Below are 14741 nucleotides of genomic sequence, written 5' to 3' on the forward strand. Positions count from 1 at the left end.
AGAGGGGGCATGGAGAACTGCCGCCATATCCTCTGTGAACCCAGACTTTCTCAACTCAAGTGGGTTAGGAAATGCATTATGCAGTGTACCTTCCCAAGAAACAGATAAATATGGTTTGGGACATTGGCCTTTGTGGCCACCAGGCATTGACAACTAATGAGGCTATCTTGGAATGTATCCTGCAGGATCGCTCTCTCCTTCACACTCCAGCAGAGTTGAGCCATGTAGGAAGTTGCGTTGGAACTGCCCCAACTTTCTTGAGAACTGAAAACTAGAATTTATTATTTTTACAATTGTTTAAAAGATAATAAAGCACTTGCACAGACATAAAATATTAAAAAACATTATATAGCTAGTGAAATACCATTTCAGGCCATAGCTGATCCATAGACTACTAATTTGCTATTGTGGGTAAAGATTCTTTCCTCAATTACATAACTCCTCATTTCTTAATTTCAGTTGTTCTTGTTTTAAAAACATATGGGAAGAGCCTAGAGAGAGGCAGTCTGGGAAGTTCATGAGCATTATCTTAATGTTTTAAGCACTATTATCAAAGATTACCTTTGACTAAAGATAATTAGCCTTTGCTGTTACCCAGACTTATTTTCAGTTGGCTTAATGTTGGGAAATTAATCTAGGGCTTTATACATATTTGGCAAGCACTTGCAGCTAAGTTAGCCCCCAACCCTTAAACATTATATTTGAAGCACATTGCCAGGTGGTGGTGGCACACGCCTTTAATCCTAGCACTCGGGAGGCAGACGCAGGTGGATCCCTGTGAGTTCGAGGCCAGCCTGGTCGACAATGCGAATCTAGGACAGCCAAGGCTGCAAAGAGAAACCTTGTCTCAAAAAACAAAAAAACAAAAAAAAATTTTTGAAGCAGATTATTAAGCCAACTGATTGTTTTCCTAACTAACTCCTGTGACATCATATTAACAGGTTAAAATAAGCTGTGATAGAAGTATTTGCACCATGGGAATTGGCAAATACTACGATGGGTTTGTCTCCAAATGCTAGCTGTTAGATGTTTAATTTGGCCACAGCTTTAGGCCTACTCTGCCTACTGTCTGAGTCATACTTCGTTCTGTGACGTCAGTAACCATGGGACGACTTGGGAAACCTGATTACTTACCTCCTGTCCCTCAAAATGTATCCGCTGCCCAGTGCTCTGGTACCATTCGACCCTTTTTCAGTGCGACGTGGAGAATTAAATGCTTCTAGCTCCTCTATTAGTATATACCAGTGTGTTTCATTTATTCTTCCCAGCTTACACAAGCTCGGCCCTGCCAGTGAATGGCAGTGATGTTCTGTTGTCCATGCTGATTCTTCTCATGAGCACACATCCTTGGGCTGAGCTGCACGCAGGCATTCTAATCTGTGATACTTCGTAGTAGTCATAAAGCAAGTGCTGTGATGAAGAGAGCAAAGGAATATTTGCCGTGCTTTTCCTGAGTCTCCAGGACGTAGTGAGACCATTGACCTGGGGACCTCTGGCGGGCAGCTGTCTAGCGCTCACTGCGCTCCACTGTGGAGTGGAGTCTTCTGGGTGTCACCCTGATTATGAGTTTCTTTTCTTGCCCACCCCTTGTTGAGACACTGTACTGACTTAGGTCTTCATAAAGTTTTAAAATGTCTTAGGATATTAGTGATTGAAAGTGAGTCAGACCATTTCCTACCCTATTTCTTTGTCAGAAGTCATCTAGTGTTTGCAATTCCAATTTTCCTGTTGTTTTTCTTTCCTACTTTCTTATTTCCAGGTTCACCAAATCCCACAGGGTGACAGACAAATGAGGCCCCCCAAACCCAAGAGGAGGAAGATCTCCAGATAACAGAGACTGTTCCACTGACGCACAGTGTTTATCAAAGGAGCATGCACAGATACACCTGTATGTAGGTATTGATATGGCCACTGTTAGATCAATATGTAAACTATGGCAGAGAGCTACCCCCACCACAGGGTGCTAAAAGGAACAATGATGGAGACGTGCTTTGATCAGGAAGGAAAACGAATGTTTAAAAACAAAACAATCAAAAATCCCTGTGTGAACAAAGTGATAAATGGTCAAGTGGTTGCCGAGAAACGTTTTCTATTATGCTGAAATTGTGATTATAAGAAATAGTCCAAATGTTTCAGAAGAATTTTCAGTGTTGTATATAGAAAATGCAGAATTTCATGGCGATATTAGAAATGTAAATATTGTACAATATTGTCATGTACAAGCATACTTAATGCACACTCTATCTTTTATTGTACAAAGAAATAGTGTACAAAGATCTTTGGTTTCTATGGAGTACACCTACCAGAGACTACCAGTGTAAAGTGATAAATAAAAATACAACCTAAATGCTTTTCTATGATAATGTAAAAGATGCTGGTTTTGTATTTAGCAGCAGAGAAAAGGCATGATGGTGTAATCACAAATCATGGCACACATCGCACACCACTGAGTGTCCGTTTATACTGTCTCCTTAGCAGGAGCCTTGCCCGGAATCACCGGACTTGGCTTTGGGCGTCTAGGAAGCCTACAGATTTCTGAAGGGATGAGTGCTCTCGGGCCTAAATCAAGAATTCAGGATCTCAACCATTTGTTACATTTTTAGTGTTTTACAGTTGTATCCATTTATATAATGAATTCGAGCCATTTCCCATCTACCATTCCTCCTCCTTTATCTCCTCCGTCTTGCCAGTGAGTCTCCTTCCTACTCTCCTGCCTTCCAGTGTCTGACCTCCCAAGGTGGGTTAGCGTTCCTTGCCTGAGTGTGGGTGGGAGGTTATGTACCGGAGCAAGGGCAGTTGACCTGTGGCTGCACCACAGGGAAAATGAGGAGGCTACCCAGCAACCGTTACCTGCTAATAGTCCCTCAGGGTGGCAGGGGGGGAGCCACATGGCACCTCCACCATCCACAGTGAAATGTTGATAAGTTCAATTGTGTGTGGGCGTGGGCAAACAGCGAGAGCTGCAGGGACTCCTGGTGATGGTCAGGACACAGCGGAGCACAGCTCCCTGCCCTCTGCCTCTCACATTCTTTCCAGACTCTTCTCCTGCCTTGGAAAGGTGATATGGCTGTTCCATTTAGGGCATTTTTAAAAACTTATGTTTTAAGACAGAATAGGTTTTATGAAATTATAAAAAAAAACTTAGACAAACCTCTTTATTCAATCATTAATTTAGTAAGTCTTTGATAGCCACCTATTGAACATAGTTTTCCACCGATGATGCTCAGCATTGGGGTTGGCTTTTGGTTTTGGTTTTGGTATTTTGTTTTGTTTTTGATGCTCAGCATCAGGGTTGAGATTTTTTTTTTTTTTGTCTTGTTTTGTTTTGTTTTCTTGCAGACAACATCTGACAAGGTAAAACTTTTCATTTCCACACATGGAAGCAGAAGCCACATTTAGGAACCATCAGCAGACATAAGGATGATGAAAATTCCATTTTTATATTTTGTAGTGATAAAAATAAGTCAAACCACATTTCATATCATTTGTCGGTGCCACTTTAACCAGAAGTGAAAGTGGCTTGCAAAATTATAAGCAGTGGTAATTTTTATTAGTATTATGTAGCAGATCAGATTTATTTTATTTAAAGAATTATTTATACCATTCACAGATTTATATATATATATATATACATATATATGGCTGAAATATGTGGGTTAAGTCTTATTAAACAAATTACTTATGTTACATTAAATAAAAAATGTAAAATAAATGTAGAAAATTACATTTCAAATATACAAACCTAAAACTGTGAGCCATTGTAAAGTACAAGGCAATGAGTAACAATGGAGCATAGTGTAGCTCCCATCTGTCTCCCAATTCTACGTTATGGTGGCATAAACAGAATTTCAGACCACCTCAGTTAGAGATCATCAAAAGAAAGGATCTGTTATCCCTCTTTCTTGGAACTAGCCTCCCCCCAAAATTCCAGAGTGTACTGCCTGTCTACTCCTGGTCACGGTAGCCCAGCACTCGGCTGTTGGGAGATTGTCCCCAGCAGGCTCTGGCCTCCTAGATAGCACCAGCTTTCTTCCTTCCTTCCTTTCTTTCTTTCTTTCTTTCTTTCTTTCTTTCTTTTTTAACTTGAGGAAAGGCTTTATTTTACTCACATCTCTTTTTTTTAATTAATTAATTCATATTACATCTCAATTGTTATTCCATCCCTTGTATCTTCCCATTCCTCCTCCCTCCCATTTTCCCCTTACTCCCCTCCCCTATGACTGTGACTCGGGGGGGGGGGGGGGAACCTCCTCCCCCTGTATATGCTCATAGGGTATCAAGTTTCTTCTTGGTAGCCTGCTATCCTTCCTCTGAGTGCCACCAGGCCTCCTCATCAAAACAAGGAATTCCCGAAATTTGTGGACAAATGGATGGAACTAGAAAGGATCATAATGAGTGAGTTAACCCAGAAGCAGAACGAGTCAAATGGTATATACTCACTTATATCTGGACACTAGCCCAAGGGGCATGTCCCATGAAAATCTTCACTTACCAGGAAACTGGGACAGAGAGGAGGACATCCTATTGGGACTCTAGGTGAGAGAAGCATGGGAGAATGGGGAAATAGAAGGATCCAGAGAGTCCTAGAAACCTACAAAAAGAACATTATGATGGGCGGATCTGGGCCCAGGGGTTCTGCTCAAACTATTGCACCAGCCAAGGACAATACGTGCAGTAAACTTCAAACCCCTACCCAGATCTAGCACCAGCTTTTTAGGCCCCCTCCTCCCACATTCCTTAGTCCCACCCTGTAATAGAGCTCCAGGAACTCAGGAAAAAGGTGACGGAACTCAAGTGTTTTCCTCTGAGATTCCTTGCCCCACCCCCACCCCAGATCTTTTGTGTCTTTTGTCCTGTCCCAGCCTTAACCCTTATCCTCAAGTCTGGTGGAATATGAACAGCTACAGCAGGAGTCGTCTTTTTCACACGTGGATTCATTTTGTCATTGGGAAAGGGGGGATGGGTGTCAAGACAGCGGGTCCCACAACTGCCCAGGTCTTCAGGCTGTCACATGAAGTAATCTTTTGTGTCACGCAGTGGACACACACTTGTTACAAGTTGACATATTTGGTCTGTGTAAGACACTGATTCTTTTTCTTTTGCGTTAGCCCTCTTCTTCCTGTTTGCGTCCATATTTGTCCTCAGATAGACACGAACATGTAAGTGTGCTCGGCGTGTCTGCACGTGCTGTGTGTCGCTGTGCTACCGTAGACGACTCTGCCTTTCCTCTTTAGATGACCCAGCCACACCTTCTTTGGGCGTTTTGAGTGAGCTCCATTTGCACCATGTTATACTTTGCATCAGGAACCCAAGTAGAATCTGTTTCTGCCATGACTTCATGGTTGCCTGTGGTGTGGCCGCCTCTGTCCACAGGGCCTTTCTCCTTTCCCTTACAGTTCCATGGTTTCATGTCAGCAGGGGATGTAAATACTGTCAGAATTTTATGTCATGCAAAGCTGTGACACTTTTTAAAATACTACACCTACCTTACAACTAAAAAATCGGCCACTCATTCTACAGCCCTTCCCGTAAAGCCCTTTCCATCTTTTTGTATTGAAGCCAAATTATTTTTAAATGAAAACTAGCCCTTTTTGTTAGCAAAATCTTTATTTCCAAAAATAACCTTTTTTTTTTAAAGGAAAAAAATTGGTAATGATGAAAAAAAAAAAAAAACTTCTCCCCTGAGAGAATATAGTGTACCTCACTACCAAAGGAAATATAATTCATTTTCTGTCCCTTCACAATTCTGGGAAGCACACAGAGAATAAACTACACATCTAAGTAGTTTTAACAGATGATTTCAAACGAGAAAAAAATTACCTAAGAAAGGCCTTATATGGTTTGTGCTGTAGCATTACAGATAGTCCAGGACCTATTTATAAAGTCTATTTAAAGAATCATTTTCGGAAAGTACTTTTCAGATGCACTTTGAATAAAACTGCTTGGAGAGCATTCATCCCATATGATGCATAAGCCACGTTTTGTCGTTTATTGAGACCCTGACGCAGGAGTCCTGCTGCATCTGTCTTTAAAGTAAAGATGGTTTCCTTACTTTGTAACCGCGCAGCAGTGTGGCAGGAGCTGAGGCTCATGGTTCACCTTCCGTGAATTTTCTGAAGATTCTCAAAGCACATGAGTTGACTTTTCACATTACCGATGATAACAACGTGTTGTTGTGAACTGTGGTGACCTCCCATGCAGTGCGCTGTCTTCTCTTGACAGTCACAAGCAGTTCTGCATTAGGACTTATGTTCTGGTAACATGCTTAGGAAGTTGGTAGCACTATTCTTTATAGAAAAAAAAAAACAGGATTCTAAATCTCAACTAAACCTGACTCTTCTGACCATTTATGCGCAAGTGGTCATATTGTAAGACTCACGATATGAACAAAAAATGCCAACAGCTGCGCTACTGTTAGTTTTTCTTTTTCTTTGATTCACACTATCATGTTTGCATTAGCCAAAGATATAATAACATTAGTAACTCATATGTGTACACAACCCAAAAGTGAGTGTTAAATCAGTGAGCCAAAAAGCAGGAAACAGCAGAACCACGGGAATCCTGCTAACAGTGGGGAGTCTGACTCAGAAAACGGTGTTGAAAGTACTATCTTTAAATATGAAAGTTAATTTGTATCTACTGTAAATTTGTATAATCAGCCTTATCTGCTTTTATACACACTGTGTGTGTACCTCAATGACCTTTTATAAACCTGAAAAGTGGTTGATTTAATGATTTGTTATGTAAATACAAAGTTGTCTATAAATGGGAAAAGTCGATGCCATATGGCTTCATAATATACAAATGTTTTTTTGTAACATTATGCCTTCGTGAATTAAGTATAAATACATTGGACTGTCTGTGTAGGTTACATCTCACTCACATTTCAAATGGATATTTTTGTCCAGACGGTTATAACATTAGAAAAAGAAAATGGCCAGAAACCTGTCAATGTGAAAAGCAAATATGGTTCCACTTTCCCCAAGTCCCCTCTTACATGTAAGAACGTCCTAGGTACCTTGCATTATGAGATTTCCATGGGATATTTAGTGATCTGTGCCAGGGACCCATGCAGAAAAACTTCCCTCTACTCAAAAGCCTGCAAATCTTTCCAACACTAAGCAGGGAAGAGGCCAGCATTCTCACTGTTTTGGAACTTATTCTTCTCTGCTGTGTTCCCATGGGTCCTAGACAGCATGACATCAGCGAATAGGCTTTAAGAGTCTAGCAAGTGTCACCTCAATACAGGGCTTCCCAGCCTCGGTACCAATGACACTTAGGGCCACGTCATTTCTGATAGGAGGAAATGCCTTTTGCATTCTAAGATGTTTCACAGTGTCCCTTCCCTCACAGCTCAATCAGTAGCACCCTCTCCCAAGTTGCAACAGTCAGAAGTGACTTTTAAAAAAAAAAATCCAAATATCTGCTGAAGTAGAAGAATGTAGAGGCTCAAATTGGAATTAAAAAAAAAAAGCCCACTGCCTAGATTGAGCCAGTTTGGAAGCATATGTCTGTATAAAGTACAGACTGATTTGTAAAGTAACTAGGAAACAGATTCCAGAAGCAGCCAAAATTGATGTCAACTGAGTGTGTCTTGACCCATTGCGATTAAGGAAGTGAACATTAATATCAGCCCCACGTGAGCTTGATTTTCCAGGAGCGTTCAACATCATGTGACACAGCAGTATAATACTGTCATCTGCAAATGTGTTGGGCTGCATTTGCATAGCTGCATAGCTACCCTGTCCTGCACACAGCTGCCCAGTCACGAGGCCCAACATAATCAAGATAATGGCTTAGTAGAAGAGTAACCTAAATACAGGTGGCGCGGAGTATACAAGAAGACTGATAGCCCGTGTGATACCAGGATCTTTAGGGAGTGGACGTTCAAGATGGGTATGTGGATGCTTGTCCTGGAATCAGATGAGGTGTTTGCCTGTGAGGACCACGATACATGCACGTTCGCCACAGCTGCCTTGTTCCGGTATCAGTAGTTTTTGGCTATCCTCTCAACAGTTCTGACGGACATGATTCAGAAGCTCTTAGAGGTATCGTTGCTTTACTTACCCACTTAATAAATCTCTACTAAGTGCCATTGTGTGTGACACCCTGTGTGAAGCAGTGGAGATTCTGGTAAGCGAGACAGACTCATTCCCTGCCTTCATTGAATGATGGATGGACGGGCCAGACAAATAATCATGTAAGTATAATAGTAATTGTAAGGGACAGGACAGGGGCATCATATGTCTGCTGATTCTGTTTATGGGGATAAGGGCTTAAAGCACAAGTAGTGAAAAATCAATAGGAATTAGGCAAAGGAGAATATGTAATACATGATAGTGCATCGAAGATGTGCTGGGTACATCAGAATAGTGCATGCTTAGGCTTTGGGGTTAGGGAAAGCATGAAAAAATGCTGGAAGAGCCACAGGGCCCTGGCTAGGTGCCGCGACTTTCACCATGTATTGATCGGCAACTGTCGTATCGACTTTTAAAGAGTTGTATGACTAGGCGTGTGTTTTAGGAGAAGTATGTTGGATGCAGTGTTAAGAACCAGCATCTAAAGCTGGGCCTGATGTACAATCCAAAATTGAGGCAAGAAGGTCACAAGTTCAAGAGTACAAAGTGGTTTCAAAGCCTGGGCAACTGAGTGAGACCCTGTCTCAAAATGAAAAGTTTAAGAAGTCCTGGGATTACCATTCAGTGGTAGAGTCCTCACCTAGGATGTATGAGGCTCTAGGGTCAAATCCCAGCAACACTCTCTCTCTCTCTCTCTCTCTCCTCTCTCTCCTCTCTCTCCTCTCTCTCTCTCCTCTCTCTCCTCTCTCTCCGCTCTCTCCTCTCTCTTCTCTCTCTCTCTCTCTCTCTCTCTCTCTCTCTCTCTCTCTCTCTCTCTCTCTCACTCTCTCTCTCACACACACACACACACACACACACACACACACACATACAAGCTCACATACAATGAAAGGGCCTAAAACTAAGGAGCATGAAAATCTGAAGAATAACATTTTTCAAGTACGTGAACTTCCTAATTATTTTAAATACCATCGTACCATAAATTACCAGATTTGTTGATCAAATGCCATCCCAGTCTTGTGTATGTGCAGGTGTGTGTGTGTGTGTGTGTGTGTGTCTTTCCTAATGTACATTAATCATTCTTAATCTGAAATCTAAATCCTCCAAAATTCTAAAATATTTCCGTGAAAATAGCATTATCTCAATTGGAAATTCCACACCTAATATATGAAATCTCACAGGCAAAAGTCAGATACAATAACATTTTTGTGTTGTTACCTCAGTAGGTATGTATGTAAAAGGTACACACATAAAAAATTGTCTAATTCCCAATATATATACACACACATATACATACAAACATACAAACAAATATTATAAAGTCCAAAATACCTCTAAACCTAGAACCCAGCTCACCCCAGCATTTTAGGTACAAGATCCTCAGCTGCCATCGTGGGTAAAGATTCTATGTGCACACCACCATTGGCTGCAGCCTTATTTCTGTTTCTTCTTTCTTTCCTTTCACAGGTAGGAAAACAAACATATTTCTATTCTGGTTATCAAAGGTTGGGAAGGTTTAAAACCCTAGAGTATTTTTTCTAGAGTTCTGGGAACCTGGCAGAACACACAGGTAAGTGTAGGTCAGGCCCCTGTGGTGAACTGCTTGTCTGTCCTCCTGGGAAATAAGTTGCGGTGGAAGGTGCAGGATACTCAAAATACAAGGTGCGCACCGAAGCTTATGGAAGGACAGGAATGCAGATCAAAGGTGGTCAGAGCCTAGAGTCTGACTGTTGGGTCTCCACCTTACAGTGGGAGAGAGCGCATAGCCTTCCACCATGTGTACCAGCCTGTGGTTATGTATGTAGTCTGCAAACATCCCAACCATCATGAGTCACTTTCTATGTTCACTGAACAGTGAAATTGGGGGCTTTTTCAGCAGGCATGGGATCCAATGGCCTCCGGGTCAGCAAATATTGCTTCCCTGTAACATGAGGGCATGTACACACATGTGCACCCTCCATGGAAGCAGCCTGTTATAATGGTTACAAACTAGGCCCTAGAGCCGGGCATGGTGGCACATGCCTTTAATCCCAACACTTGAGAGGCAGAGGCGGGCAGATCGCTGTGAGTTCGAGGTCAGCCTGATCTACAAAGTGAGTCCTGGACAGCCAAGGCTACACAGGGAAACCCTGTCTCAGAAAACAAAAATAAAACAAAATAAACTGGGCCCTAGAAGCCCCAAAGGATGTGCATTCAAATGTAGTTCTCACAGTAAGTGGTACTGTGGGCAAGTCCTTCATCTGAATATATGATGGTGGCACTTGCTGTGCTGTGTTAAAAACACAACAAATCTGTTATGGGTGACATAACAGATAAAACTCTTGATGCTATGCACGGTTAAACTGCAATGTAAAATTTCGATCATCAAAGAGACCCCATGTCAGAAGAAGGGATTGTCAGACACGGGCATTGTCTAGAATGACAGTGGGAGGCCTGGAGGCCTCTAACAGAAGACACGAGGCAGAGTTTAGGACAGGCAAGGGTATCGAGTTGAGATAGTGAAATGTTCGGTTTCCTTCCTCAACACTGAATGTTCCGGGATGAACGACAACAAAGATCCTACAGGGAGCCCCCTAGGATGTGCCCTCCCCAGTCCTTAGCTAAATTACCTGAGAAATGGCAGTGAACTTAGAACTGACCACATAAACCTGTTGGACTGTTACTTAAATTCATGTGGATAGACTATATGCAGTAAGTCTGTGTAAGTATCATTATTATAATAGTTATAGTTATATATGTGATGCTTAATCATATCCACTGTAATACAGAAGCTAAGCTTCTCTGGGTTATTCTGTGAACATGCGGGAACAGTACAACCTCAAGTAAGTAGCTTAAATAATAGCCCATGTGTTGGTCACTTTAATGGATCTTACGGGTCACAATTAACTGTGTATTGTTAAATGTGTCTTCTTGTTTAAACATTGAGTACTCAGAATTATAGCCAAGCCAGAGTGAAGAAGTTCCTAGAAGATTGGAGTAAGAGAGTTGGGAGGATGTGGATTGGGCTGGGTTCATAACCATCCGAGCATTGGTTGTACCCCAAAGACTAGCATGGGATGAAAAAAGATGATAAACTGAGAAGTGCTTTTAAAACAAGAAGAAATGACACGTGTACTGGTGGTATTTTTAAGTGCTATTAAATATTATTTCTTAATTGAGAGTTTAACAGAGGGCTCTTGCATACTATGAAGACTTGGGCACACCTTCCTGTAAAAAGAAGCAGAATTACTCACCAGTGATGGAAAGGTAACTGAGCTCTTATTCCCAGACTGTGCCTCTGTGGGGTTTCCTGTCCATGGAGCTGCCTGGGTGCAGAGAAGACTGTGGGGGTGGGGGGCACTGGTCAGCTCAGCGTTCCTTTCCAAGTTCATCTTCAGGAGTTTTCTTGTCATGAGGAGAGACTTCAAAACTCTCCCATGACCCTCTGCAGGCCGTGCCTCTATTTTTGCACAAGGGGTGATTATTTTGAATAGGTAAGTTCCTTCAGATTTCAGTATAACAATGGAGGCAACAACTGACGACGATTTCAACCTGATTCGCTTCGCTCTGGTCTATTCGTCAAAGTACAGGACGCATCATTTCACAGAAGCTGGGAAACAAGCACACAAGAACTGGACTGAAGAATACTCCCACTATCTCTGGGAGAGCCGCCTTTGGGGCATGAAACAGTGAAGGCTGGGTGACTTGCCCCTCCCCTCTCTTGGCCTCCTGTCTCTTTCCAAATGACCAGAATGCTCAAAGGAGCAGAGGCATCCTGGAAAGGGGAGAAGCAAGCACTGTCACTTTGAGTGTAATCAGAGATCATACCCAGAAATTATCACCAAGAGCTCATAGACTTCGGAGGGGAGGGAAAAGATGGAAAGTGTGGTTGGGCACAAGTGCAAAACAACTCCTCCCTCTCCCCATGTTCCTCCCCCCTACCTTTTCCCTCTTCTCCACTTCCCCTCCTTGTTGATCCAGGGTCTCGCTGTGTAGCCCAGGCTGACTGATCCTCCTGTCTCCACGTAGCTTGGATTACAGGTGTGTATCACCATGCCTGACAAACTTCCTTTTTTCTAAGGCAATGGTTTCGACACATTTTTAAACCAGAACTCCTATCAATAAAATTAAAATAAAATTGAAGGTATGCTATATATGTGTGTGTATAGTGTTTTGATTACTACTCTTATGTTTTAGGAATGAATGCTCAAAACAGAAATGAAGAAAGGAAATAGGCTGAGAATGGCTTTTCATCTTCCTTCATTCCCATGGATTGCTTTGCATCACACTAGGCCTGGGTGCATGCAACTTCAAGAAGCCCTAGTCAAAGCAGCAAGATACTAGGTTATATAGTGTATTGCTCCTGTGAGTATTGGCAGCAGTGGAAGCAAACAAAGCTCCTAGGGGAGAGACCCAGCTTTTCTTATGCAACATGGCATACTTAGTCCTAAGTAAATGGTGATAGAATAAGAAAATGAAGCAGAGGATTCTGGGACATCTGATGACTAACATGGACTCTTGGTTCGAGAATGACCTTGATCTTTCTGCAGACTCAAAGTATTCATCCAAATATATCTCCTTGGATTTGAGTCAGGTCACTGCTCTGGAGAGCCACCCACCTAGTGTGTGAGAGGCTCAGGACTTCTGAAAAGAAGGAGTAAAGGCATACTACAACCACTGTAGAGCCTCCAGTACATAATTCAGCCAGGCACCCTAAGCTATGAATGCCACACAGCCCAGCCTCAGGGGGACCATGGACATTAACTCATAATCTCATGGTATTGTGGGAAAGGGCTTGAACTGGGTTCTATCCCTAGTTCTGATGTTAGCAGCTGTGTGACCTTGGGCAAGTGCCTTCACTTCTCTGAACTTGAGGTTTTTTTCATGTGTACCTCAACTAGTGAACAAGGTTATTATGAGATCGACCTGAGCAGGCACCTAAAGGTGCTCAGAAAATACTGTACAAATAAAGTCAGAATTAACCCAATCCCACATGTTAAGATATTTCAAGGCATAAAGATATCTCCTAGAGTTTGCCAGTCTGAGGAATTTTCAGGAGCTTTAGTCTAGAGTCAGAGTTCCATGGATAGTCTAAGCTTAAAGAATAACAAGATTTTTTTTTTATCTTAGGCATTCTGGTAGGTTTAAGATGGAACCTCAGAGTCATTTTGATTTGCAATTCCCTGATGATTAAGGATGTTGAGCATTTCTTTAGGTGTTTCTTGGCTATCTGATGTTCCTCTGTTAAGAATTCTGTTTAGCTCTGTACTCCATATTTTAATTGGATTATTTGGTGTTTAATTTCTTGAGTTCTTTATATATTTTTAGATATTAGCCCTTTTTCAGATGTAGGGTTGGTGAGGATCTTTTAGCAGTCTGTAAGCTGTTATTTTGTTCTATTGACAGTGTCCTTTGCCTTACAGAAGCTTTTCAGTTTCATGAGGTCCCATTTATTAATTGTTGGTCTTAGAGCCTGAGCTATTGGTGTTCTGTTCAGGAAGTTGTGTCCTGTACCAATGAGTTCAAGGCTCTTCCCCACTTTTTCTTCTAACAGAGTTAGTGTGTTTGGTCTTGGAGTCTGGGTGGAACCTGAGAGTGGTTTGGAAAAATGGGGCATGGAAGGACGCAGAGGGCTCAGAAGCCCCACAAGGAGACCATCAAGGTCAGTGGATCTAGACCCAGGGGTTCTGCCCAAACTGTTGCACCAACCAAGGACAATGCATGCTGTAAACCTAGACCTCCTGCTCAGATATAGCCAATGGACGCCATTGGGAGAGTGGGGACTACCTCTGACATGAACTCTGGTGGCCCCTAGTTGATCACTTCCGCTTGGCGAGGAGGCCAGGTGGCACTCAGAGGACAGGTAAGCAGGCTACCAGGATGAGATCTGATAAGCTGTAGTCATATGGTGGGGGAGGACATCCCCTTCCGTCAGAGATCCAGGAGAGGGGACTAGGGCAAGGTGGGAGGAAGGGTGGGAAGAGGAAGATGGAAGTGGGAGGATAACAATCAGGATGTAATCTGAATAAATTGAAGAAGAAGAAGAAGAGGAGGAGGAAGAAGAAGAGGAACCACAACAACAGGGTTGGAGCTGGAAGAAGGCTCAGAAGTCAAGAGTACTTGTTGTTCTTGCAGAGCACCCAGGTTCAGTTCCCAGCACCCACATAGTGCCTTACAGCCATTCGTAACTCCAGTTTTAGAGCATCCTACACCTCTCCTGACCTCAGGCACTGCACATACATGCATGAAAACAAAGCACATATACACAAAATAAATCTTTTTAAAAAATGATGTTTAAAAAAAATAAGCCAGTTGTTTCTTTGTTGCAACAAAAGACCATGATCAGAAAGCAAGTTGGGGAGGAAAGGATGTATTTGACTTACTCTTCCGAACTCTCTGTTCATCGTGGAAGTAAGTTGGGACAGGAACTCAAACAGGGCAGGAACCTAAAGGCAGGAGCTGACGCAGAGGCCATGGAGGGTGCTGCTTACTGCCTTGCTTCCCCTGGCTTACTCGGTCTGCTTTCTTATTTAACCCAAGACCACTAGCCCAATGTAACCACCCACAATGGGCTGGGCCTTCCTCCTCAATCACTAATTAAGAAGATGCCTTACAGCCAGGCCTTATGGAGGCATTTTCTCAGTTGATGTTCCCTCCTTTTGGATACCTCTACTTTGTGTGTCA

General features: G+C 42.5%; 1 protein-coding gene and 1 long non-coding RNA gene across 5 annotated transcripts in view; one reads left to right on the plus strand and one right to left on the minus strand.

The window, feature by feature from the left end:
• Positions 1–8952, plus strand: part of MBD5 (methyl-CpG binding domain protein 5) — a 374269-nt gene extending 365317 nt beyond the window's left edge. For all 4 annotated transcript variants that reach the window (XM_084799998.1, XM_084799999.1, XM_084800001.1 and 1 more), the window contains one exon: positions 1760–8952. In XM_084799998.1, coding sequence (XP_084656124.1) covers positions 1760–1831 — 72 coding nt within the window. In that variant the 3' untranslated portion in view covers positions 1832–8952. The remainder of the gene's footprint in view (positions 1–1759) is intronic.
• LOC311607880 overlaps positions 1–14741 on the minus strand; it is a 426536-nt gene that overhangs the window by 45202 nt on the left and 366593 nt on the right. The gene's annotated exons all lie outside the window — the stretch shown is intronic.

This window comes from Acomys minous, assembly GCF_964271855.1.
Source record: "Acomys minous genome assembly, chromosome: 10".
Lineage (NCBI taxonomy): Eukaryota > Metazoa > Chordata > Mammalia > Rodentia > Muridae > Acomys > Acomys minous.